The sequence below is a fragment of the Gouania willdenowi genome, chromosome 7, assembly GCF_900634775.1.
Source record: "Gouania willdenowi chromosome 7, fGouWil2.1, whole genome shotgun sequence".
Classification (NCBI taxonomy): Eukaryota; Metazoa; Chordata; class Actinopteri; order Blenniiformes; family Gobiesocidae; genus Gouania; species Gouania willdenowi.
The window spans coordinates 26,719,627-26,746,781 of NC_041050.1; the positions used below are offsets into that span (position 1 = coordinate 26,719,627).

General features: G+C 40.0%; 1 protein-coding gene and 1 pseudogene across 1 annotated transcript in view; one reads left to right on the plus strand and one right to left on the minus strand.

The window, feature by feature from the left end:
* Positions 1-452: 452 nt before the first annotated feature.
* mtor (mechanistic target of rapamycin kinase) overlaps positions 453-27,155 on the minus strand; it is a 145,916-nt gene continuing 119,213 nt past the window's right edge. Inside the window, exons 45-58 of the mRNA XM_028452859.1 lie at positions 23,880-24,014; positions 22,963-23,137; positions 15,281-15,416; positions 15,053-15,200; positions 8,842-8,964; positions 7,734-7,816; positions 7,570-7,642; positions 7,181-7,255; positions 6,648-6,783; positions 6,509-6,574; positions 6,350-6,430; positions 6,036-6,116; positions 1,093-1,198; positions 453-939 (exon numbers count right to left, since the gene is read on the minus strand). Of these exons, the coding sequence (XP_028308660.1) occupies positions 924-939; positions 1,093-1,198; positions 6,036-6,116; positions 6,350-6,430; positions 6,509-6,574; positions 6,648-6,783; positions 7,181-7,255; positions 7,570-7,642; positions 7,734-7,816; positions 8,842-8,964; positions 15,053-15,200; positions 15,281-15,416; positions 22,963-23,137; positions 23,880-24,014 (1,434 nt within the window). The 3' untranslated portion in view covers positions 453-923. The remainder of the gene's footprint in view (positions 940-1,092; positions 1,199-6,035; positions 6,117-6,349; positions 6,431-6,508; positions 6,575-6,647; positions 6,784-7,180; positions 7,256-7,569; positions 7,643-7,733; positions 7,817-8,841; positions 8,965-15,052; positions 15,201-15,280; positions 15,417-22,962; positions 23,138-23,879; positions 24,015-27,155) is intronic.
* LOC114467751 (uncharacterized) lies at positions 25,187-25,304 on the plus strand (annotated as a pseudogene).

A 27,155-nucleotide genomic window follows, 5' to 3' on the forward strand; every position in this document is an offset into this window, starting at 1 on the left:
TGTTGGTTGATCTCTTCTCCTAAACTATCTAGAAGTAATTAACCTTCAGAGTGGAATGCAGCAGAGAAATAAATGAAGAAATTAAAAGGTGGGGGAGCAATGAGCCGGACTCAAACAGAAGCTACCTTACACTCACCAGATAACGACCCAGGAAACTAAATGAATAGTGGGATCCAGTGCTGCCTCTGCATTTTCCCTCATCTGATTTGATCTGCTTTCCACATTGGCTGCACTTCCCCCTGCAGCCGTCGGATGATGATGAACACAGTAGCTAATTTAAAACAAGCAATCCCATATTTAAACACTGAATTTCAGGGTTTGGATGTTGCAGTGTTGCACTTTTGGAGGGAAATCTAGTCTAATCTGTGCTGTGGTAGATGTTGGAGGAGGATCCTGCTGGAGTCAGAGTGCCCTCTGTGGGCGTGACAGGAGAAGGAAACCAGTCTGAGCGCAACGTTTATGTCTGTAATCACACATGAAGCAGAATGGACACAGTTCTTACTGTGTCAGTGGTGTCTGTACAGGAAAAAAAAACACACACACACACTACACACAAATTCCATGAGTGTACAATTACAGAGTCCTTTAAAGAATATTTAAGTTTGTAAAAGGCATCCATAAGTTGTGGGAATTTGACACATTTATACACATCGATACAAATCATTGGTGTGTGTGTGTGTGTGTGTGTGTGTTACGAAATGGCCACTATTGAAATAGCTTAGCAGGCAATCATCTTGTGAAATAAAGAATGTCAAATAATGACTACACTTGTAGTGGGATGTGTGATCATGTGATCAGGTAAAGACATTAGATGAGTCTATAACAGCGAGGACTTTCTGAGGCTGAGAGACATGTTGTGTGTGGGAGTTCTCCTTTTTTTTCCTTTTCCACTTCGAAGGAAATTCAAGCGTAGCCTCGATTATTCACCAAAACGGACACCTGCAGATGAAAAAGGAAAAGCTGTAGTCAGAGAGATATCCAGCAGTCATGTGGCAGGGACACTTTCTAAAGACGCTGTGTGGTGCTTTTAATAACGCATATGACAGGAAATGAATTGTAGGCTTGAGTCATTGAAGCATTGAAGATACTGACCAGCCAATGTAGCACTGGCACAGGTTTTCATGTGACGTGGCTTGCTTGATGAGAAGTTCTACTTGTGTTGGCACATCCAGCGTCTCGTCGTGAGAAAAGTCTCGACCTGAGGTGAATGAACATTTATTACAGTGCTGCACAACGCAGCAGTTTTAGGAGGGATTATCAAGGAAATGTGATGTGGGTGATATAATCCGTGGTAACTTGTGATCTTCTGATGATTTATCCAAATGCTCCGAGATATGAATACTCCAATTTAAACGCGATGGCAAAGCTGTTGCACTGAAAGCAGGTCAGTATGGAAGAAGTTTACATTAAATATATAGTTGGTAATGTAGGAAAGTTAGCAAGTGCTGAAAGTACAGTAGCACCTATCTAAGCTCCAAACCCTCCTGTCAGTGCCACGTCATGTGATTGTATATGCTTTTGTTTGACATATCACCAGGTAAACTCATCACCAGTTCAGCTAATACACCATCAGCTAAACCTGTCCTTGTACCAGAGCCTTTTAGGATTTAAATGTAGTTATAACTGGAATATTTACATTTCCTGAAGAAAATGCAAGTGAGGATGCGGGTGCTGTCCTGCGTTGCACTGCTGTAGCTTAGCATTAACTAGCATTAACATTAGCATTATCAAACATTGGCATTAACATTAGTGCAAATTAGCAGAAGCATAAATTAGCATTAACTCGCATTAGCATTAACAGGCATTCGTACATTTTTTAGGTACAGACAAAATTCCTTCGGTATAACCTGACACGGATTCACAAAAAATCAAACAGTGCCATTTTTCAGGACCTAAACGCAGCCTTGTGACTGTGAGGGAGTGCGAATGAACGCGCTGGTCGCTTGACCAGTGAGCGGTGTGAGGGAGCATATGTGACCGGAGCAGATCAATTATAAGCTGTATGCCTTTTTTTTTTTTTACCTTGTCTGCACATGTTGTCAAAGGTCAACACTACAAGAAATGCAATCTTTTTAAGACAGCAAAGCATGTTTTGTTATTGCAATTAAATAAATGAATTAATTTTATTGCATAATTGTGACCATCACCAGCCCTCCCTAAGGAAGGGTAAGAAACACTTTATTAAAGGGAGAATATAAAATGAGAGGGCAGTGTTACACCTGGGTGAGGGGTGGGGTGGAGGTGAAGAGGAAGGGAGCAGGGAGGAGAGAGCATGCCAGTGCATCATAGACCAATATATGTGCAAAAACTTCCACTGCAAACCAAAGCGCTGCCCCGGACCCGGAGATGCAGCCAGGTTAGCAGAAAGAGCAGGGGCCAGGGAACCCAGACAACCCCCCAGGTGAGAAATGTAAATGTGTGACATTTCCGTGTCTATTTAGGGCCCAACAGAAGGTGCCGTGTAAGCATCTGACTGGTTCTTTCCATTTGGACCGAATGGCAGGGATTGGTCAGAGTTTTTGTAGGATTGCATGCTTCAGAGGTCTGACTCTTTTCATTCCTATTTCTGAATACATAATGTATCAACTACTCTCATAATGGAAGGACCAGTTCAACCAGAATAACAAAAAAATGTTTAGGATTACAGACGATAGCGTTAATGAAGCAACCAGAGCTGCCACTTAGCCATTGCACAGCAGTTAGCAAGCAATCATTTGATGAGCTGTTGCACTGCATGAAAGCTGTGTATGTGCGTTTAAATTTAGCCAGTTAAATGACTGTGATGTTCCTTTTACAGGATCATTAACAGTGAGTTTGAATCTAAATTTAAAAGTCCTATTAGCAAAGCTGACTGCAAATTAAACACAGAAAATACACACACAAGCAGTTTTTTATGTGGCAAAGATGTTAACACAAGTTAATCTTAGACTCGTACCTACTAAAATTGCACCGTGCTAGTCAGAGTGTATAGACGGCCGGCTCTATTTAAATGAGTGTCTTCAACATGGAGAATGTGGGCGATCTGCGTGAGAGGAAGCGCAAAACTAAATTTGAAGCCATTCAATTGGAGGTGACAGTGCAGTGAAGCAGCAGGTGCACGTTCTCCCTCTGCTCTGAGCTGACAACTGCACACAAACCCGTTTATTTTAGTGAATACACTGAATGTATTCAATGATGTAGCAAACAGAATAAATATAACTGCAAGTGCTGTTACTTAAAAATGTCAAGTTATTTTTTACTATTTTATTGTTGCTACTGCGTTGTTGTCACTTCTTGTAACGAGACGTTTCCAATACTGCTTCTGTGTGGATTCATTTCTCATTTAAGAACTAATAATATGTGTTTATGTAGCAGGTATAATGAAAAAAGGAAATAACACTCTTAACACAGGGGTTTCGAACCCATTTTAGCTCAGGGGCCAAATACCAATCAGTTGCCAATCAAGTGGGCCACAGATTTTAGGAACAATAACGTGTCCTTGTTTGCACTAAATTTTTAAAAAAACTACCGGTAATTCTTGACCAATTATTGAGTAATTTTTAAGACAATCTTGTAGAAATATTTATGGGGAAATTGCAAGATGTTGGAAAAACTTCAGGTTTTTTTCCGCACCCAAAAGATGTTCTTTGACCTGTACTAGGTAGGTCATGGACAGCTGGTCAAAAACAAATAAATACTTAAAGCTGCAGTTTGTAGAATTCATTTTGAAACCAAAACCGAAACTCAACCTCCCTTACCGGTACTTTTTGTGAACGCTCTTAGCAACTTTTTTCTCAATAGAGACATAGTGACAAGTGTATGGACTTCGTCTTGTGTTGTTGGAGATTTTTCTTGTGTTTTAGAGACTCTAACATGAATGCACGCATCACTATAGTTACTGTCCTGAGCAGCAGCTGCTGCCGTCAGCTCATACCCGTCAGAGAGCACACAGAGGCTGCTGTGATCCTAGCTGCCTGCCACTCTGAGCGGACTGATAACCATCACTATGCATCCAGACTATAAAATGATTGTACCTCGAATAAGCTTCTCTTGGTTTACAAACAATTTATCCCGTCTGTTATCACTCTCTCTCTGACACCAGTGTGTATGTGTGGGGCGAACCCTGCGCAGTCACGGGGATCCATGAGGACACAAAGCTGTCCATTCCACCCGAGGCTTTAAACTGTTGCTTTTCCACCTCGGCCACAATCTTTCCTGCACGCCTCAGAATCATGGAACACACGTGTTTGTAGAAAGATCTCTGAATGGTTGACATCCAAACTGCAGGAGCGTCATGCTCCTGGATTTATAAATGTCATTTTTTAACAAGGGCCAGGAGAAGGAGATGGAATTCACTGTCCACTCAGAACACTTTGGATTACAATATGCTCAAAGACGATTATAAATTTTTGACCAAATGATGACAAAATGTCTATCATGTAGGACTTTATTTTGAAAGAAACTTTTCTTTTGACAGGCAAGCTGTGAAATACATGTTGCACAGGAAAATTTTTAGATCTATGTTTTTAAAAAGATTGTATATGTGCGTTTTCAAAAGCTATTTTTGAAAAACTAAATACGTTTGGTTGAATTCTAAAAAAAAGTGGGTCATGATTTAAAGGGGACATCATGCTAAATCCACTTTTTTAGCCCTTAAATGCATTTTGTTGTATATTTTAGTGTTTAGAAGTACAGAAAAGTTCAAATTAGTCTCTTCAGGTTGATATCTTTATATTCTGTTTTGGTCATATTTTTCAATCTGTTTCGATTTTTCGATTCTCTATTAGGTTTTTTGAACAATAACGTCACAGTATTTGCAGCGGAACTGCCAAATTAGGACATCGACTCCAGGCCCCACACTTCGAGCAAACCGCCATTTTTATTTCTCGCTTTTATTTTGTAGTCCAAGCTCAAGGATGCCAAAGTTACAAGAGGATAAGTCAAAATGTTAGGTTGTTAGATGTAGTAACCCACACGCTTCATGACACAGTCTCCAAGCATCAGAACCTTTTTGAAGTGCCTGGTTGAGTTTCATTTTTCACGGAAATGTACCCACATCTGTGTGCGCGAAGCACTTCATGGATGACTGCTTCGCCAGTATAAAGAAGGATCTGCCAAAAGACTTTGTCTGATTGAGGGTTCAATTCCTTCTATCTTTGGAGATGACGAACAGAGCACTTCGGTAAGCTGTAAATAACGCTAAAAAGTGTGATGATAAGACGTCCCTGTCATTGTTTTGTTAGCATTAGCAGTTGCACTGTCTTTATATGTTAGCGCTGTTTGCTCGTTTTAGATCCTTGATGATATGGCCTACGTGATTTAATTTAAGTCTAAAGTTTTCATTAGTCATTTCATTTTGACGTTTTTGTCTCCGAAAAGACTGTGTTAAAATGCATTTTGTGATGTTAGCTTGGCGCTAGCGTTAGCTCGGTGCTTGTGTTAGCTCACTTGTTAAAATTCTGCAGGTTCATCATCTTCATTTTCATCTCGCTCCGCCGGGTCTGACTCTGGCTCGAACATGTAAGGCTGGATGGACAACTCTTCCGTTGTTGACATTTTGTAAATAATGTGTGCATAAACATTTTCTGCGCCGCGAGACAATCGTATCTCTTCTATCAAACTACAAAAACGGCCGAACAGGGTGGCGTTGAACCGAGTGTGCAACCTGGAGAGGGGGCAGGGTATGAAGTGTCTCATTTGCATTTAAAGAGACCGCACCAAAACTAGCTGCTCTCAGAAGCACATCAGAAAAGTGGTAGAAAAGGGGCCTGTGGAGCTATAATAATGAAGAATTCAGACCCAAGCATTGCAGTTCCGCTTTATATAGACCACAACTGTATGATTTATATGTAAAAAGGAAGGATTTAAAAGCATGATATGTCTCCTTTAATGACCGTGGGAAGATGTGGGTCCCAGGGTGAGACCAGTTGAGAACCCCTGCTTTAAAGGGCCAGATTGTCCTAATGGGTAAAAATGCATTGTGTTGTGAGAGCAGACTCAAAGTGTTGGTTAAAATCCCCATTGTACATGTTATGTGCATGTTGTGCAGGACCTACCTGTGAGTTTGTCTCGCACTCTGTTGATAATCTGAATGGCTTTTTTATTGAGTGCTTCAGGTTGTACCAAACCGTCACCAACTACAAAGGAAAGCAGAAAAGTGTTGACTATCTGACAGGCATCTCTCAAAGGTAAATTGTGATCTTTGGAAACAAAGCTGTGAACAGCCAAAGCAGGTTTAAGTGTTGCCTTACAAAAGCCTGCAATCATGTGTGACAGCAGGAGAAGCTTAGCATTGTTGTGGTGAAAAACCAGAGTGTAAAATCACTACTAAGCTTGGAGAACTCTGAGTACTTGATCTGCTGTGACTCACTAAAGGAGTGAATGGACTCTGGCACTGTGGTTCCTGGTTTCTTGTGCGTTGTCTCTCCAAGGTCTATTCCCTCTAAAGCCTCTGCAGAGAAGCACAGACACATGTTGACCACAGCGTTCGTGTTGCTGTGTGTATTGTGTTGTGTGTTTGTACACTGACCCACTGACTGTCCGGCTGTGTATGAGTCGGTCCTGGTCCGGGAACGTTTGGTGCCTTTGGTGTTTGCTGTGGGAGAAGGGAGCTTTCTTTTAAGACATGACTGTTCTCTAAAGTGTGTGTGGCTTCTGCTTCCTCTTACTGTCCATGAGCCTCCAGTTGAGCAGTGGGTCGTACACAAAGGCCTCCAGCACAGCCATGACACTGTCCCGGTGCTCCCTGAGCACCTCCATCACTGTGTGGCAAGTGATCCTGTAGTTACCATCCAAACCCGTCACCTGTCACACAAACGCGTTTACAGTGACCACCTTAAACCACCTTCTGTCCAATGTTAAAGTGAAAACACATTTGTGGATAATATAGGATATCGGATGGGTAGGTACTGCACATATTTGTTCAGAGAACATTCCCAATGTGTTTTAGGGAGTCTAAATTAAACATCTTGACCATTTGATTTTTTATTCTCTTTCTTCCTAATTCGTCAAACACAAGCTGCTGTCAGCCAGGACTTCAGATAAACCATGAATAATTCTTAGATGTGATTCAAACACAAAGAACAAAGGTGGAGCAAAGCAGATAACTTTAGCCTGAGACTAAATTTCTAAACTATCTTAAACTTGTTTAATGTGATGCAATTTTTTCAGTGTTTGCAACAAACAAGGCTGAAGTGCCGACCTCCATGGCGTTGGTCAACATCCTCGTCAGTCGAAATGGGATCTTTTCAGGAAACTTCTCCCTGGTCATGGCCACCTGTTAGTGATTATAGGGTCAGCATTACACAGAAATATGAGCCATGCTTTCTTTGTTAGCTTTCTCCTTCAGCGAGTTTCGTACTATTAAAAATAAGCTCTGTGGTAGGGCTGGGTGATAATTTGTTCTGAAAATGGTGACACACAATGCAAGTCTGCATTGCTTTTGTTACCGAAAAGAAGACTGTGGGTCAAAAATATTGGTGCAAAATGCCACAATGTTTTTTTTTCATATAGACAGCACATGAGTGAATTCTGTAGTGTGGCCTGTTTTTCTTTTCTATTGCGTATGATAAAATAAAAATGTTTTCTTACCTCAAAACAGTCGCCAAAGTCAATGTGGAGGATCTTTCCACTTAAACGATCCAACATCAAATTAGATGGATGCCTGTAAAATAAACATGTGGCTTTCTTATTCATGTTTTATGAAAGTTTCTGGTGATTTCTAAAGACTTTGATGCTTGTGTTTAAAATCCCACCTGTCCCCCAGTCCAAGGATATAGCCCACCATTGACATCACAGCCAGGGAGCGGGTGTAGTTGGTCCTCCTGTCGAACCACACCTGCGGGACAAATGACACCTGCATGATGGTTGCTCTTCAGGCAGAAAATTGAGTAATTGGGGGTGAAAGCTGCAGCAGGCAGCGAGGAGAGCTCTGCTTTTCAGACAAGCGAGCGTGGAGAGGGCCTAGAACATACCGTACCACTGTTCCAAAAAATGGATTCAATTTGAAAGTGTGATAATGAAATCCTGCACAGTCAGGGCTTTGAAAGTATGACTGACAACCATTTCTTCAAGGACAGCAGCGATTTTACTTCTCTGCAGAATTTTTCCATTTTAGACACACAATTCATAGGTTCACTTTTCATGCATTTATTCTTAACCACATTTCACTTATCCTTCACTATTTTGCTCTTCAGACTGTGTAATGTTCCTGTCAGTGGTCATGAGTATTCTTTTCTACAAGCTCTTCTTGCCTGTTTAAAGCTCAATTTAATATACAGTGGGACAGATTCACAAAAGGTTTAGTGGTATCAAAACGTGTGCAAACATCACTCCACGCGCTAATAAGGAGTACAAAGCCCAGGGAATCAGGACTGCTCTGATGAATATGCATAGTCGGCAGATCTCCCAGGGGGAGCAAAAATATGGGAGGAGGAAATGCAAATAAATTAATGCAGGGGACGCAATGCGATTCAAGAAATCTGGAAATGTTTGTGGTGATTGTTTTAGCACGGAAAAATAGTAAAACTGAGAAGCGGGTGCAGACACGCAGTTGACAGAAAATACACTAGAGAAAAAAGGCTCCAGTTGTGCGTGTGTGTGTGTGTGAGAGAGAGAGCGAGAGAGAGAGAGCTGGACGTGCGGCCCATGGTCGCCGTGCGCAGAGATGGATATATGGATATGACCATGGATCCATATCGTTTTGGGCTCACTGCTCCATTGAGCTCCGCTCCAGTATGTATTAAATGTTTTCATTGTACTTCATTTTAGAAAACCCAATATTTATTTGTACTGATGCTACATTATTATGCTATATATATTGAGTATCCAATCATTTCACACTGGGAGGGTGAAGCCTCTCACCTCAGAGCTGGGGCTCTTGAGCCACAGCAGCTTGGCCAGGTCATCTCCAGCAGTGTTATTGACTGCATGCTCGAACACCTCCACCTTCTCCATCAGCGTCAAGTGGTCGTAGTCTGGAGCCATCTGAAATGAACACATCAATCACCCTGATTTCAATCCATTTGAAAATAAACAGTTTGGGGCTTGAAACAAACAAACTCCTTGAGGGGAGTTTCTGGTGTGGAGATATGGACGCGTTCATTACAGACTGCTGAGAAGAAAAGCAGCCAAACTTTCCTCAGGCAATGACTGCTGCTTAAACTGGAGCTGTCACTTCCACACTGAACTACAATCACAGCAAAAGATTGATGGTACTTCACTCAAAAGTCGAAAAAAGGCAATTCTCAAAATGTAATTGAGGTACTGTATTTCGAAAGGACTCATGTCTGCGTAGATATGAAAGGATTAGGTGTTTCTTTTCGTGTATAATGAAGTTTTCAAACACAAACGATTTGCTTGGTGTCGGACAGAATAAGTCCTGCTTGGTTGTAACTAGAAATACCCGTGGAAATCAACTGAAGCACTGCTGACATTTAAAGACATTACATTAAATAGTTTGTTGTACTGTCATTCATTTGAAATTCTCTGTCAGGGATTTGCATGTAATTGCCAAAATGAAAAAAACCCTGAGGGTGTTTCATATGATAGGCATTCATAAATGTAATCAACAAAATCATTGTGAGAATACTGAAGCTGCAGTTTTGTACTAAAGTTCTCTCAGTATTGAGATCCATTTCCTTTTATATTATTATTCTGTACGTATTTGCACGGAAAACTCGTCCCCCACAATTATTCTGATTTTATGAATCAGGGAAACCCAGCGAACAGAATACTAAAGACAATCCAGCAATGTTCTGGTTTTTCCATTAGTTTAATGGTTATTGATTATTTGTTATTTAAAAGAGAGGAAAAATACTGACTCTGAGGGTTTATACTGACTTTGAGGGGTTAAACTTAGGGCTATACACCAGAATCAATCTTGTGCTTCTTATGGCATTTATCATATTAATCATCATATCATCAAATGTGTGGTCATGTGTACAATTTGCCATGTGTTTATACACGATGACTGCATTATATCATTGTACTTTTGAACAGAGACATTGCTCCTTTGCTGAGTCACGTTAGATTAGATTACTGGCAGTATAGACAGATTGTGCTGTATTCACAGTGCCAGCAAAAACAAGTCTCTGCTCAAGGTCTCATACCAAAGCTCTGATAAGCAGAGCTCTGTAACAGTGATTTTCCACCTAACTCTTTCCTCTCTTCACAGCCTTCCTCTTCATCAGCTATAAAATATATTGCTTTACTCTTTCAGAGTTCAGTGCATCACCCCTCCTACTGGAGGATGGTCATTGTATTTATTCTTTGCTCTTTTCTTTATTAAGTATGTTTTTATCCATTCCCGCCTCAGCGTGGACTTGAGCAACTGTTGTGGGTCTAAATCAGGGGACAGCTGAAATGTGGCCTTGACATGCTGCTCCCGCCTTTGCCTTTCGAACCCGAACCGTACCAATCATGAGGCAGTATTGTGGTTTAGGGCGGGACATCTGGGTGTGACGAAGGCAGAACCGCCGAAGCAAAACTGGCGCAGTTGCGGGGAGAGGAACTAGCTGGGCTACCACTACTAGCATAACTCCGAATCAAAATAGAAAGATGTCAACGCAGGAGGATGACATGATCATTTGTTACCGTGTGATTGGCTAAAACAAATCATGGTGGACAAGCGCTTCGTCCAATCAGCTTCAAGCATTCTGTTCATGTCCCTCAGAGGATTCGCCAGACACAGATCGATGTGGAGAACTGGACTTAGAGGGAGGGCTACACATCAATCTGGCCCTTGCCAGGTTAGGACTATGCCAGCGGTCACTGAATTTAAGCATTACAAGAGCATTTAAGCCCAAACAAATGGGATGCTGGAAGCCACAGATCAATCACTATTAATCAATAAAGACAGACAAAACTTACACACATGCTATATATCTTTTTATGCTTGTCAATGTGCCAACTAGAGCTGCACAATTTTGAAAAAAATAAATAAATAATTGCGATTTTTCAGACAGATATTAGGATTTTGATTCGATTTACAATTTTTAAAAATATTTTATACATTTAAATGCATTTGCGTTTTATATTTTTTTTCTCCAAATTCTGTTTTCCATATCAATTTTTTAAATTCCTTTTTTTTTTAATATAGAAATATTAATCATTTTTTTTTTTTAGAAAATATTAGTTTTTAACTCCTGTGAGGAATCAAAATACTAATAAATAAAAAACCCATAATTAAAGAAAAATGTGTGTCAAAAATAAAGTAAGATACAATTAAAAGGAAGATATACTGTGAGGAAACAAAATAAATACTAATAAAAAAGAAACTATAATTAAACAAAAATCTATGTCAAAAATAAAAATGTAATTTAAAAAAATGAGTAAGATACAATTAAAAGGTAGATATAAGTTGTAGTGACATGGATTATTCTGACTGTTCCTTTTTAATTATTCATGTCATATAAAGATGTAACAGAGCAGCATTAATGTCACTCAATTCCCCCTCAGGGATCAATGGTTTACTGAATCTGAGCAGGTTTATTGATTAAGTTTTGATCAACTTAATTTAAATTAACCTAATTTAAATGATCCTGATGACATCATTCCAGACCGTAATGATTAAACAAAAATAAATGTGCAAGACAAATCACGTGTAAGAAGTGTTTTTTCACCACTAAGGGCTAGAATATTTTAAAGTATCAGAAGTTATCATTAATCTACGATGCTTAAGACTCCCTGGTATTGATGGTCTAGTCCACAACAGAACAATTTTATTCACAGATCTTCTGTAGCTCTGATGAGATGTTGTTTAAACGCTCTGAGCAAGTAAAACCGATCAAAGCTGCTGTACTTCTCACGGAGCGCAGCAGCGCTACATGAAAAACGAACAAAGCTTTACAGACAAGATTTAATGATTTAGTAGTCAGTGATGATTTTCCTTTCCCTCACGGTGACGGCGTTTAAAACCGATTCTGTCCTTTTCCACATTCAACAGTAGATTCCATTTTCATTGTTCGATTCCATGATTCCATTAACGTGGATTTTATAGAGCCCCAGTGTAGTTGTAAGCACAAAAAAAGAGCAAAAAAAAAAAAAGTGACTCGCTGTAGCTAGTGTTGTGGTAGTCGAGACCGGTCTTGGTCTCGAGACCAAATTTTAAAGGTCTCGGTCTCGGACTCTGAAGCATTTTGACTCGGTCTTGTCTCGGACTCGGGAGTTTCTCTCAAGACCGTTTGAGACCAGCACTAATTCCTGCTATTTTTAAACTTTTTTATAATGTGATAATAACATGGAGAAGAATGGGATAAAACAGTCTTTTATTCATTCTTTAATCCACCCTGTATAATGACCGCAACCTTCCCTAATGTGACTGAGTGACGTGTGACACACGTGTGTGTGTGTGTGTGTGTGTGGCTACGGTGTCAGTTTGGACCACGGAGCGCAAGGGAGATGTGAACTAATCACCGGTAAAAATCCCAGTAAAACTCCAGAAAACAATCACAGTAATAAATATTATCTCCCTGGTAAAGACAGTAGCTCTAACAACTGGTAAAATGATAAACTGGTGATATTACAGCCTGTGAATGCAGTACGGGGGACGCACTTAGTCCACCTCTGGGTCCTAGTGCCAGTCGGCTGGAGAAGCCTGTTCCGTTTACCGTGTTTACCGAGGTCCGTGTGTGTTTAATAAGTCTGTGTGTTTAATGAGTCCGTGTGTGTCAGCATGTTTATGCCTCTGTCCATCCACTCTTTTCATTATATCCATGTCTCTTAAGGCTTTTATTACATAGTATCGGCTGTAGTCTGGGCCGCCGCCATCTTGGATTATGTCGTCACCAGAGCGTCATCACCACAAGTTGCACAAGCCAGAATGACTCAAATAACTGTAAAGAGGTCTTATATTAGTCTATTTTCTTTTTAAAGTGGTGTTTTTTGTGGCTTTAGACTCCAATTACATTTATGTATATAATATGTTCCCTACAATATAAACAGGTTCACAATATAATTATTTTTTATAGTTTCTGTTTCCACTGTATCCAGAATAATAATAATAATTCTCAACAAGAACTATTGATTGATTTGTCACATGACTGTTCCAGGGTTTGAGTTTGTTTTATTTAGTTTCACATCTACCGGTAGCTCTTTGTTTTTTAGACTGATGACAACTTTTTGTAGTTTTATTTCAGAAAGTTTCACATTTACAGTTACAGCTGGAAACCTTTGTTAATTGAATATCCTAGTTACATTACAGCAACCAAATTCAACTATATCAACTAAGTGAATTAATAAAAATAACCTGTGTAAAGGCTTTTTCTAACTAAAAAATTATCTTGTGAACTCTGTGACCTGTTGACCTGCACAACTCAAAGAATCAGAATCATTATTTATTGGCAGAAATGCTTTTAAACACTTGCTGTACATTCAGCTCACATAAAAATCTTGTTTTCAAATATGTAGAATAATTGTGAATTTATCAGTAGCAGTAGTAGTTTTAATATTTTAGTAAATTTTTTGCAGGCACCTTTTTGTCCATCAAATGTATTTAAAATAAACTAAAATTAAAGAGAGAATGTTATTTAACTGTTGAACCTTGTCATAATTTTATTTATTTATATATTTTTTTAAATTGAAAAATAAAATGTTTATGGTCTCGTCTTGTCTCGGTCTTGGCTCCCGAAAGTCTTGGTCTTGTCTTGGTCTCGGTGCATTCTGGTCTCGGGCAAGTCTTGGTCTTGGATAGTGTGGTCTTGAACACAACACTAGCTGTAGCACATACAAGCTTGTGTCCTATAACAATCTCTAATTGGCCAGCAGCCCAGGAAGGTGGTTCTTGGCAATTCTGATTGGTGAACATCTATATCACTGAAATGACGGAGACAAAAGATAAAACCTCAGGCATCTGAGGTTACGTTATCGCAGTAGTGAAAACCTTAATATCGATGCAATTAAGGTTAATTGTTCAGCCTTGTGCTTAACAAAGTAACCACTGAACACATCTGCTGGGTGAAAAAACACACTCCCACGGCCGGGGATGGGAATCGAAAACCGGTTCTTTCTGAGAACCGCTTCCCAGTAATCCAAATCCTCGGAATTGTTTGTTTGCTTGCCTGTCAATTCTGCCTATCGGTTCCTCTTACATGGCAAATTTGTGATGACGTCATATGCAAGCAGCACGTTTAAACCATAGACTGGTGGCTCCTTATTTAGGAGTCAGTGATGATTTGCGTAGTTTTTTGGCAGTTTAGACTTTGTTTCGGGTGTTTGAAGCCTGTTTGAAGCGGCCAGGATGGGAGGGGGGCGCCGGTGCACATGATGAGCAGTCCCCCCGGAAACATTTCCCCATAAAAAAAAAAACGATTCCCTTTTCATTGGTTGATTCCGTGATTCGGTCCATGATTCCGTTAATGTAGATTTTATAAGGACCAACGTAGTCCAAAAAGTGTATCAAGAAGTCCAACTATATAGAAGCCTTCCTCCCATCCCAACCAAAGACAGCGCCACCCTCTGGTGGTGGATGAAGACGGACACATTTCCAATCATGTCAGCTTTTGCTGATAAATATCAGCTGGAGACACCCTAAATCCAGAACGATTTTGTATCCTTCCTGACAAGGCAAACATGCTAATTTTTCTGCACAAAAATAGTTAATCAACCACAGTTGATAAGTGCAGCTGTACTTTTGGTTAATACAGTATGTTTTTTTTTACAAAAGAATTATTGTTTTATGTCTAAATTAGTTTTGGATCAAGTTGTTCAAGCTCAAAATGAGCACTTTAAATATTCTCAAATGTTTGTAGCCAAAGTGTCATATATTGTACATATTATTATCCAGTGAAAACAATCTATACCTGCCTTACCTATTAGATTAAAAGAGAGCTGATAATCCCTGCAGGAAATTAAAGACAGAAAGATAAGATAATAAAGAGTTAAAGCAACCAAATCAATTAGTTATATTTCATTCCCTCACCCAATGAGAATCAATATGAGAATCTGTAAAGAATCGAATAGATAAGTAGTATTGATGGAATCGGAATCGCTAAATTCTTATCAATTCCCATCCCGCTCTCTCTTTGGCAAATCAGGGTCATTGGACACTTAATCAATCCTCACAGCAGTTCCTCACCCTGAGCATAATGCGATGTTCAATGTTGAGTAAAATCTTTTTCTTCTCTCTGTAGTCTCTGATGAGGGCGTGCAGTGTGTCACAGTGGGGAACCCAGCCAATCAGGCCAGAGTTTGTGGACAGGGGGATCACTGCGTAGCGCTGAATGCTGATGAAGACACCACCGTCATCAGAACAACAGAAACGCACAGACACGGTTTTGTGGTGTGTGCAGAGTGCAGACTCTACCTGAGGTTTTTCCGCAAAGATGCAGGGTCGTTAGCCAATAGTGTGTTGACCAATCCAAAGAGCTGCATGACTCTCTCGTCTTGCCTCAGGTCCTCGTGGCCCTTCAACAGGAACATGAACTCGTGGCCATTACTACCTGCAGAAAGAACCGGTACACACAACATTTGCTGAACAATTCAAATATATAAACCCCTAAAAACTAGGATTAAAGACCTTTTCTGCTGAGGCTGAACCAGGGGTCTGCAACCTGTGGCTATGGAGCCTCATGTGACTCTTTAATTTTTTTGCAATGGCTCCCTATAGCTTTAAAATATATTAAAATAATGAATTGTTGTTTCTCATAGAGGGTATTGATGATTTAAGACATTAACTTAAAAAAAAATATGATAAAACAATTTGTTAACCAAAAATAAATCACATTGTGCAATAACTCTGCCACCTCCCTACTTCACCTCCTGTAACCTCTACAGACCATTAACTTTCCTTGCACCTGTGGCTTTAAATCCCTAGCAGCATAATTAACTAACAAAAAGACTATTCTGGAAGAAAATAGAGATTTAATTTGTGTGGGGAAGGAGTTATTTAACTGCCAACGTGCTGTCTTAATATGCATGCTTGTTATGTTGCAAGGAATTATGAATTAGCAAATATGGACCAACACGATCATGTGTTATCAAATTCAAGTTATTTTTTGTCGCCCATCAAATTCATTAACTTATAATATTATTAACTGTATATAATTTTATACAATGAGAAAGTATTTTTTCGGCTCCGGAGGGACTTTAATCCCGATGAGATTAAGCAAAACAGCTTCTTTGAGAGCAGAGGTTGCAGACCTCTGGGCTAAACCAATGAATAAACAACTGAAAACAGATGTAAACCTTTATGTGTGTGCATTAGGACAAGATCAATAACTCTTGGGTGTTACTGCATCATGTGTATTGTTACAAGTTCGAGTGATAAACTAAATCACACTGAGCTCTAGCCTTAGACTGCTGTGCAGATTTGGTTTGGTAGCAAACCGAACTAATGTCATCAACACATGACCCTTTATGAAATGTATGTTTCAGGCTTTCACAGCACTAGATAGTGAAGTTGATGCTAGTTTATTTATATTTATCATTGCACAAATTCAGAGGTTTAAAACTGCTGGGGACACCGTTAAATACATAGGGTAGGTCTTATCATAATTATTAAATGAAAGGTATTTCTTCCGAAATACATTTTTGACTCCACTAACAATTGGTTTGTCAAATAGCCATGTGGCTTGAACTTCGTAGAAGTTTTGTGCGTTGCATTGTGAGCGTCAGAGTCAATCTGTGGCTTTACATCAGAGAGTCACCGACACCTCGGTGTGTAGCACTAGCCATAGATATTCTCAGCAAAACAATGTGGGTTAAACACCTGGAGAGTTATCGGTGTTTGTTTTCCTCACAGATAGATAGATGATGTCCTGTTCTCCCATTAATCACCGACAACCCCGACACCGACAGTCCCTTTGTTCTCTTGCTTAGCGGCTCATCAAATATTCACACCCTGAGCTGACTGACATCAACAACTCTTAAAGATGTGTCAACACAAGTTAAAGCTGCTGGAGACGATAAACGACGCCCACAAGTTGTTCTCATTTACTACTGATGCCAGTGTGACTCAAATTACTTTGCCAACGAGTTGAAAGTTGTTGACAAAACAATGACGGCTGTGATATTTTGGCTTTGCACAAAAAACACCAGAATATGGCAGAGATTGGAGGGACGTTATATCAGGGGAACACCATAAACCAAGCAGAACAAAATGACATCAATAGAATAACTGTCTTCTTAGTCTAGCAAAGAAACAAGAAATGTTAGTAACAATTAAGTAAATTTCTTAAAGAAACTTGTCCACTTCGGCACTGTCTTTGCATTTTCCCATGGGACTCCAAATCCCACAATGCAATGCCAAAAACTTTTCTTTAGTTCAAATCACAAGATCATTTGTCAAGAACCAATTGTTTATGATGGAGTCAATAATAAACCAGCAAGAAGCAATTTAAATGTCGTCAGTAAATTATTCTGTTATTGATCTGAGGCCTACACTATGTCTATACCTGGTATACAATGTTAAACGGGGTACACGTAAAGACAATTATGCTGTTTTTGTCCCGATTTTCCCCCATTTGACCAAGGATGACAAACGGTAGATTATCTTGTGTTTTATATTATCATCCTGTGGTGTGTTCAAAATGAATTTGTCCTGATAATCAGGTCTGAAATGACAACAGTAAATATTATTTAACTTTATTTATAGATAAAAATTCCTTGTGTGTGTGAAAAGAGCCGACGACTCCGGAACGGAATGTAGCCAAGTGAGCTGACTGAGGAACACGCAAAGCAGCGTTCAAGGAACTCTGCATTTCCCAGATGAAAATTCTGTTTTCCGAGTTCAGTGGCAGCATGTAGGAACATCTTATCCAGTAAATGACTGACTGGTATAATATTAGATTTTTTTCCCTTGACTTTACAGAGTACGAGCTCCGACTTCAATTCAATTCAAAGTCACTTTTCCAAGTAGGAGGTCAAAAAATCCAGAGTTGCGTGAATGCAGCATTAGACCACGTTATTAGATTTGATCATGTAATATTTCTGTGTTGGAAGAAGATCAGTGATGAGACAGAATGGTTCCGTGTGTGCAGAATTGATATTATCGGAGCTCACACACGCACACACAGAACAATTAAAACTGCTATTATTTATCTTCATGCGTGGGCTTGGTAACAGATTAAAAAAAAATCTCTTCAGAGTTAGAAAACAATAGGGAAATATTTTGAAACTTTTCCCAAATAAGGAAGATGTACATTATACTTTGCCAAAGCTGCCACTACCAATGTTACCTTTAATTGACCAGACAAACGCATCAGGTGGGAAACTGACAAAGCTGCAATCCTATCAAAAATCCACCTCCAATTACAATCCCAGTAGGCTTCTAACTGTGCACCACCAGGGGAGGTGACTGCTGACAGTAAATCTGGGCCGCCCACAGTGGGTGACAGGTCTTAATCTGAAGTCTTGCTCCAGAGCTCGAGTGATTTATTGACTATCATCTTTAACATGCGGTGTTGTGTAGCACTGAGGAGATACACAAGAACAAAGTGTGACCATGTCCAGAGAAAAAGGTGTGAAGCGGGCTGAAGCGTGTGATTGATAACATGTGGGTTCAGCTTCCAGACAAGGTGACTTTATAGCAGCACGCCATTTTAGAAGCACTTTGCCGTCATATTTTATACAGCAGAACCGCGGAGGGAACAAAATGCCACAATTATTTATTTCTATACTCAATTTACTGCCATTGAACTGCGGTGGGGCTGCAATGGCTGTCCTGACAAATCGATCTGTGTCTGCATGTGGTGTTTCTCTTGGAGGCAGCAAATAAAAATAACACATGGCCTCTTTGGTACAAAGCCGACTGAGTGCAGCTTTTATGTCGTCTTTTTTGAAGTAATAACACTCGGAGCTGTGAAGGGTCATTCATACCTCCCAGTATCTGCTAATGCAGTGACTCTCAAACTTTGTCCACAACAACTCTTTAAAAAATACTTTGAGAAAGCACTCAGAGGCCTCCAAACACTTTGAAGCTTCTTTCTAAGTGTCACATTGTGACCTCATTGTTGATTCATGGAGAAAATTGGAATGTTTAACGCTCATTCTATCTCAGTGAAGGCCTGTATATGTTATATATAGTCATTTTATTTGGCGACTTTATGAAACCTGGAAGTTTAGTTTCGTCCCGACTCTTAAATATGTTGCGATAAGCAAACAGTTACATCCATCTATTAAAGCAAAGAATCTCTGTGTGTATGTGTGTCTGTGCCTCAAATATATTTAGTGTTCAGGGACAGACAGAGCTCATACTTGCTACATAGCTGTAGCTTGGTTCAAAGCTGTGCGCCGTGGGATTTGTTTGGAATGAAAAAGTCCATTTAATGAACAATTTCAGAAAAGCAATCATCCTTTGCCGGAGCCTTTAATCACGTGGCGCACTATAGCCAATCACTGCACACCGTAGTCACGTGTGTGCACTACAGCCGAGCGCGCACTACAGCCAGCAAACACTGCGCGTGTTTGTGTGTGCATGCATCATTTTGGCTTTCTAAACTTTTTTTAGCAGCTTGCACATAGTACATGACTCCAATAAACATACATTACAGAAAAAAACACCTAACGACAAAAATACAAAAATGAGTAAAAACAAAAACAACAAACAAATCATGTTCATGTCCCATAGAATTAAACCAGGGAAATCGCAAACACTATTTTACTTTGCACCCGCAAATATACCCCTTTATAACACTACAGAGTACAGTATGTACTGTACACTTCTTTGTACATCCAACCTTCGAACACATACTCATTTAGCCATAATTGACAACTCTACTTAAAGGGGACATATCATGCTAAATCCACTTTTTTAGCCCTTAAATGCATTTTGTTGTATATTTAGAGTGCTTAGAAGTACAGAAAAAATCAAATTAGTCTCTTCAGGTGCTCCGTTGATATCTTTATATTCTGTTTTGCTCATATTTTTCAATCTGCTTCTGTTTCTATTCTCTATTACGTTTTTTGAACTATTACATCACAGTATTTGCAGCGGAACTGCCAAATTAGGACATCAACTCCAGGTCCAACACTTCGAGCAATCCGCCATTTTTATTTCTCGCTTTTATTTTGTAGTCCAAGCTCAAGGATGCCGAAGTTACGAGAGGATAAGTCAAAATGTTCGGTTGTTGGATGTAGTAACCCACACGCTTCATGACACCGTCTCCCAGCATCAGAACCTTTTCGAAGTGCCTGGTTGAGTTTTATTTTTCACGGAAATGTACCCACATCTGTGGGTAAGGTCATTTTTGTGTGCGCGAAGCACTTCAAGGATGACTGCTTCTGCAACCTCCGCCAGTATAAAGAAGGATTTGCCGAAAGACTTTGTCTGATTGAGGGTTCAATTCCTTCTATCTTTGGAGACAACGAACAGAGTACTTCGCTAAGCTGTAAATAACGCTAAAAAGTGTGATGATAAGATGTCCCTGTCATTGTTTTGTTAGCATTAGCAGTTGCACCGTCTTCATATGTTAGCGGTGTGCTTGTTTTAGATCCTTAATGATATGGCCTACATGATTTAATTTAAGTCTAAAGTTTTCATTAGTCATTTCATTTTGCCGTTTTTGTCTTTGAAAAGACTATTAAAATGCATTTCGTAACGTTAGCTTGGCGCTAGCGTTAGTTCGGTGCTTGTGTTAGCTCACTTGTTAGGGTTCTGCAGGTTCATCATCTTCATTTTCATCTCGCTCCGCTGGGTCTGACTCTGGCTCGAACATGTAAGGCTGGATGGACAAGTCTTCTGTTGTTGACATTTTGTAAATAACGTGTGAATAAAAAGTTTATGCGCCGCTACATAGCCGTATCTCTTCTATCAAACTACAAAAATGGCCGAACAGGGTGGAGTTGAACTGAGTGTCACCTCTGCAACCTGGAGAGGGGGCGGGGTATGAAGTGTCTCATTTGCATTTAAAGAGACCGCACCAAAACGAGTTGCTCTCAGATGCACATCAGAAAAGGGGTAGAAAAGGGGTCTGTGGAGCTATAATAATGAGGAATTCAGACCCAAGCATTGCAGTTCCGCTTTATATAGACCACAACTGTATGATTTATATGTAAAAAGGAAGGATTTAAAACCATGATATGTCCCCTTTAAGCTCCCACATGAACACATACTTCTGACGGGCACTGTAGTAGTTTAATTAAATGTAAAGTGTCAGACTTAACACCTGGAGGTGAAGATCGTATCATAACATTCTTATTATCCGAACACACATTTACCTTAACACTTAGGTAAACTAAAACAGCCTCTGTGTTAATTGTAGATGATCACACTGTTTGATTTAAACATGTTTAAAGTGCTTGATTCCACTAATTTGACTGAAGCTTATAAACTGGTTACGTTTGCTACAGACTCAGAAAGCTTCATGTTTGATTTCTTGTAGTACTGAAGTGCCCCTCGGGGTTTACCAAAAACTCCATTTCTAAAAGGCCGCAGTCCAGCATGCCTCAATACACTCAATAATTCTGCAGCTGTGTACTGTAGAGAGGACGGTAATGAGTTTCTCCTTCAAGTGAGAGGTGTGAGTTTGAAGGCTGCAGCACAGAGTTGAATGTTTGCGATGTCAGTGAATAGGAATTATTGTTCCCAGATTCTGACCATATCAAAAATGTTTGTGGAAGTGTAGGACAAAGATGAGCAGCTTTTATCACAGTGGGGGCCACAAAAATCAGATTTCTCTGATCCAAGGGCAACATAATAAGCATTCATGTCAGCATTTAGAATAATTTGTAGTCATTTTGTATATTTTACTCGCATTTTATGTACTTTTGTTTGTTTCGTGTTTTTAGGGTAATTTTTGTGTGTTTTGAGTAATTTGGTGTGTTTTTGTTGTCTGTTATTTTTGCTGTTTTGTGTGTTTTTGTTGTCATTGTGTGTACTTTTGAAGTTATGTTGTTTGTTATTTCATGTATTTTTGTTGTTTATTGTCATTTTGCACAATTTCTCTAATTTTTTATGTTTTTGTTGTCATTTTGTGTGTTTCTGGAATGATTTTGTGTTTCTCCATGTAATTTTATCTATTTACTTTGGGGGCCGTACAAAATGAGGGGTTACAAATCCTCTACAAAACACAGTGTAAAACGGGCCACATTTTTCTGTCCACAGTTAAATTCTCTTATTTTTTCTTTTACTAACAACACATTGATGTTTGTTTGTGTTAGCCCTTCCGCCTCACAGTAATAAGGTCCTGGGTTCAAGCCCTGGGGTGGACACTTGGGTCCTTTCTGTGTGGAGTTTGCAGGGTTTGCTGCATGAGTTTCCTCCGGGTACTCCCGCTTCCTCCCACAATCCAAAAAACATGACTGTAAGGTTGATTGGAGTCTCTAAATTGCCCGTTGGAGTGAATGTGAATGTAAGTGATCGTTTGCCTGGCTCTGTGTTGTCCTGCATTGGACTAGCGCCCTGTACAGGACCCTGAAATAGGACAAATACGGTCTGATAATGGATGGATGGATGTGTTGAAAGGTCACTTTTATTTAACAACTGTAGGGACTTCCAACATTTCAGATGAGTGCATCAGTTCACATGGCAAACAAGGGAATGTTAACACACTCTGACTATGCAATGCACATCTGTCAACACTACAGCATGAACACTAAAGCCTGCCTGTTGTCAAGCAGCAGCTTTGTGGGTGTGTGTACTTGCCACATTTGAGAAAAACAAGTACCTGCGATATTACCCCGGAGACGGGCGATCAAATGAAACAGGCCCATTGGCTAAATTTCAAATGTTCCCTAAGATGCTGCTTTAAATGCTTGGTTATATTCAAACGTAAAAAATAACGTACCAAAGACTTACTATGAAATAACATCTCTGTGATTGTTTCCATAATAGCAATGGCAATAAAAAGGAATGTACTGTAGAATTAAATTTCTCTCTCAGTGGTTTCTTCTTCTTTCTGACACAGCAGTGCCATATTTTATTCTTCTGCATTCATTAATTCCAAAGTAATTGCTGCCCCTGAGCTGTTTATTGTTCAAATAAAGCTTCCATTAATAGCGAAGTGACTTTGCATCTGTTCTGTTTAGCAAATGCATGCAGCCTCTTACCCATAATGGTGAGCTTGCGCGGGCGCTGCTTGGAGGTGATAACCTGCAGGGACGGGGCAATGGACTGGATGCGAATGATAGGCTGGTTGGGGTCATAAGTGCCTGGTACGGCCAGCTCCAGGTCTCGACACATCAGCAGCTTTGGAGACACGTACTGTAGCTCCAGGGAGGTCAGCTGAGGCCAAAGTGGATGAGGGGAAAGAAAGTGTTGAGAATGTGTGAGATTTTGAATTTACTAGTAGTACTAGTAAACAAATGTTACTAGTAAAGGTTTTTGCAGTACTAGTGATGGAGTAGACTTTACTAGTAAAGCAAATCAAGTAGACAGATTTGAGTTACTAGGAGTACAAGTAGACTTTAAATATCTTACTAGTAAAATGCCAAGGTTTACTCATAATATTATTAATTAATTAAACATTTTATGAGCAGACAATTTTGCTTTACTAGTAAGGTCAACTCACGCAGTAGTGCACCAAAAATTTTTCACTGGTAAAACAAAATTTTTGTTAACTAGTACTACTGGTACACTCAAAATCTCCCTAGTAGTACTAGTACACTGTTTTTAGCCTACTAGTAGTACTATTAAAACCTAGCGATTCACTCATTGTATTAATAGACAAAATGCAAAGGAAGTAGGAGGGATTATAACCAAATCCAGCCCCCTGATTGGTTGCAATACTTTTGAAAGCCAATGGCACACCTGAATTGGCTTTTTCCCGGTCCCTTTTTAGCATACAAGGCGTACAAGTAGTACCAGCGATACCTTTACCTTCACTCAAAGAGCTTAACTACAGCTGATGTCACTGATATCACATTTATGCTCCAAGGGCTGTAAAAACTAAGGAATCGAACAAGGGGTAGTAAAAAAACACTATTAGAGAGACAATGACGACGGCCCCTCCCACCTTCCCTCTCACCTGTGGCAGCTGCTTGGAGATGCGTCTGAACACGTGGTAGTAAAGGTCCCAGGCCTGGGTTAGGTCTTTCACATTTCCAGAGCGCATGTACTTCCTGCACCAGTCCTGCGCTTCCATCAAGTCCCGGCCATAAGCCTGAAGCACAAAAAAAGACAGACACATGTCCGTGTAAAGTGAAGAGGGCCAACATATGAAGGCAACAAGGCTCAAGGATCAAAAGAGATAAAGGCTGTGTGATGGCAAACACATTCATAACAAACATTTTTTACCAGAAACTAAAATAGATCATATAGGGCATCCGTTTTTCAGGGATCACGAAAATGTATGGAAAACATGGAATGTATGAAAAAGAAAAAAAGCAGCCTTAACCGTTAAGTGTATAAATTAGGCCCAGATATGACACAGGAATACATCACATTCAGTGACGTGTGGTGAGGTTCATGACTGGTGAGGCACCGCCTCCTCTGGAGTCAGATGCACATATTTATTAACCCAATAGAAGCTTAAATGCATTTATTTTTAAAATATAATTTTATATATGCAAATGTGTCAATATGTAGCAGATATTTCACTGTACTTCTACTTTTATTCATTTTTTCTAGCATATATTGTATGTTCTGGCACTGAAATGGTACAACTTTTATTGTAATTTCCCCAAAACATTCTGATTATATTAAAACATTCAGTTGTTGTGAAAAGTTTGGATTATTCTTTAATCTATTCCATATGTTTTGACGATACAATAGCAAGAAAAACGAGATTTTTCATTGTATCAAAAAACGTTTTCTGTACATGGTTTATCTCTCTTTTACTAAATAAAAATGAGAATCATTAATGATATTCTCTTGAAAGGACTGATGGTGAGGAAGGCCATGTCTGCTCCTAAGTTCTGAACACTGTCTTTGAGTCACGGTACTGTCTGCCTCACACTGTACTTTTTCACTGTGCATTTATGGACAAATCAGCCCACTAGAAAGACTAAATATGTCACACATTCATTAAACATTATAGGCAGACTGTGGAACATCAGCATATGCAGTAAATGAGTAATCAAACATGTACATTAGTGATATAAAGAGAGAAAGCAACGGGCATGTTCTGACTGAATGCTCCATTGACAAAGTGACATCACAGGTGAAGCACTGCTGCTCCCTGCCTCCCCTCGCTCTTTTTCAATGGATTCATACAGGAAATGCACAAATTCAGCAATTTTGACAATGAAAATGTTTAAATCATAAGAAAACTAATTTATGAAGCAGTCAGGTTGTGATGGCTGGGCCACACAGATGTAACAACTCCTAAATGTGGTATGTGGCCATACCAGCCTGTCATTGCCCGATCCCGTTAGATCTCGGATGCTAAGCAGGTCTGGGGCTGGTTAGTAGCTGGATGGGAGACCACTGAGAATTCCAGGTGCCACAGTGGGGTGGCAGTCACCCAGTGGTATCTGTCATTGTGCCCTTGGGCAAGGCACTTCACCTACATTGCCTAGTATGAATGTAGTGTGTGAGTGAGTGTTGCTGGTGGTCGGAGGGGCCGATGGCGCACTATGGCAGCCTCGCTTCCGTCAGTCTGCCCCAGGGCAGCTGTGGCTACAATAGTAGTTTACCACCACTAAGTGTGGAGTGAAAGAATAATGCCTTAATTCTGTAAAGCGACTTTGAGTGTCTATGCTAAAGCGCTATATAAAACTGATGCATTATTATTTATTATTATTAAATCATTTGATGATTGACACTGACATTATTCTCTGTCCCTTTAAGAAGAACAGAGAGGTGGCGAGGGGCTGGCCTAAGAGTGAGCTGGAGGCGGCCTTAAGTGGACCAGACCATTGGAAAGGGGGACTGGGTTTAAGGGGGCTGTGTTTGTTCCTTAGTTTTGGTTGTTTATCCCGTGTTTCTACTTATTTATATTTGGTATGGTCCAAACTGTATTTAAGTTGACTCCTGTCTCATTTGAAGAGGTCAGTTTGTTTGTGACAGTTCTCTTTGCACATTCTATCTTAAAAATGTTACATTAAGTTGACCTCTTTTATTGGCCTGTGTTTGTCTGTGGCCAATAAAGCACCTTTTTTTTTTTTTGAAATTTAAAGCTTTTGTCTCCTTGCCTCACAGCTTGGTCCCTAACACAATTGTTAGCATTTTAAATGCCATGATGACAGGTCAGGCTTTGCCTCCCCTGACTGCACGTCATTGATCACATGTATGTTTTAAATCAATATCACACATTTAACACATTATTTTTTACAAGGAAAACAGATGACTGAATGTGTAGCAAACGGACAAATACCAATTTTGCCAACACACACATTCTTCCCTGCAGACACATGACAGAGCACACACTCAGTACACGGTCACGGTTACCTCACTCATCTAAACAGGTGATTCAATGGAAACGAAACAGAAAAGTTTCATGGGATGTGGAAATGGATATATATGGAAATCGTAAAACATAAAATTGAAGTCCCTAACAATGTTAAATGTTTTCTACAATGGATAACTTCAATAAATAGCTAATTACTGTAGATATATGCTACTGATATTGCATTAAACAACCCATGATATCATATGTTTGCAGTTAACATTATCTGCACTCTCTTTCTGCATAACTTCTTACATCTATGTGCACCATATTAGCGAGATCCACCATATGGTTGGATCTCGCTGATTTATAGTACGTTCAAACCAAATGCGTTTCGAGAGTCAAAATTGTGCCTCACGCTCAGTGCTCATTGAATCAGACGCTTGTCACCAGCGTTGAAGATACTCGGGACGCGCGTCCAAACAAGTTGAAAAGGGAGCGTGTCGAGGGGAGGGGCTTCTCTGTTGCCGGTGGTGTTCATACAATGGATGATATTGTGGCAATCAGTTACGTTCATTATTCACCCAGTGACTGTGAAGTGGTGGGGAACATTTGTGTTGAGAAGGTGGTGTTTGGAGTCCCTTGCTGAACACGCCGCCTCCGACCCCCGTGGCTTGGCTTTATTTGCGCCTCGGCACCGTTTCTGGATTTAACCGGAGCTGCGCTCGGAAGAGAGTCGCTTTCAGCGCAACCTCCGTCTCTCCCGTGCCCAGTTTGATTACCTGCTGACCAGCATCAGCGCTCGCATCTTCTTCCAGAACACCAACTACGGGCGCTCTATGCCAGCAGAAGAGCACCTGTCCATCTGTCTCCACCTCTGGTTAGTGTTTTTTTTCCCTTATTATTCTGAATATGTCATGGTTGGGGAACGCTTCTGATTGCTCTACACGCCGCGATATGTCCAAAAAGTCAACA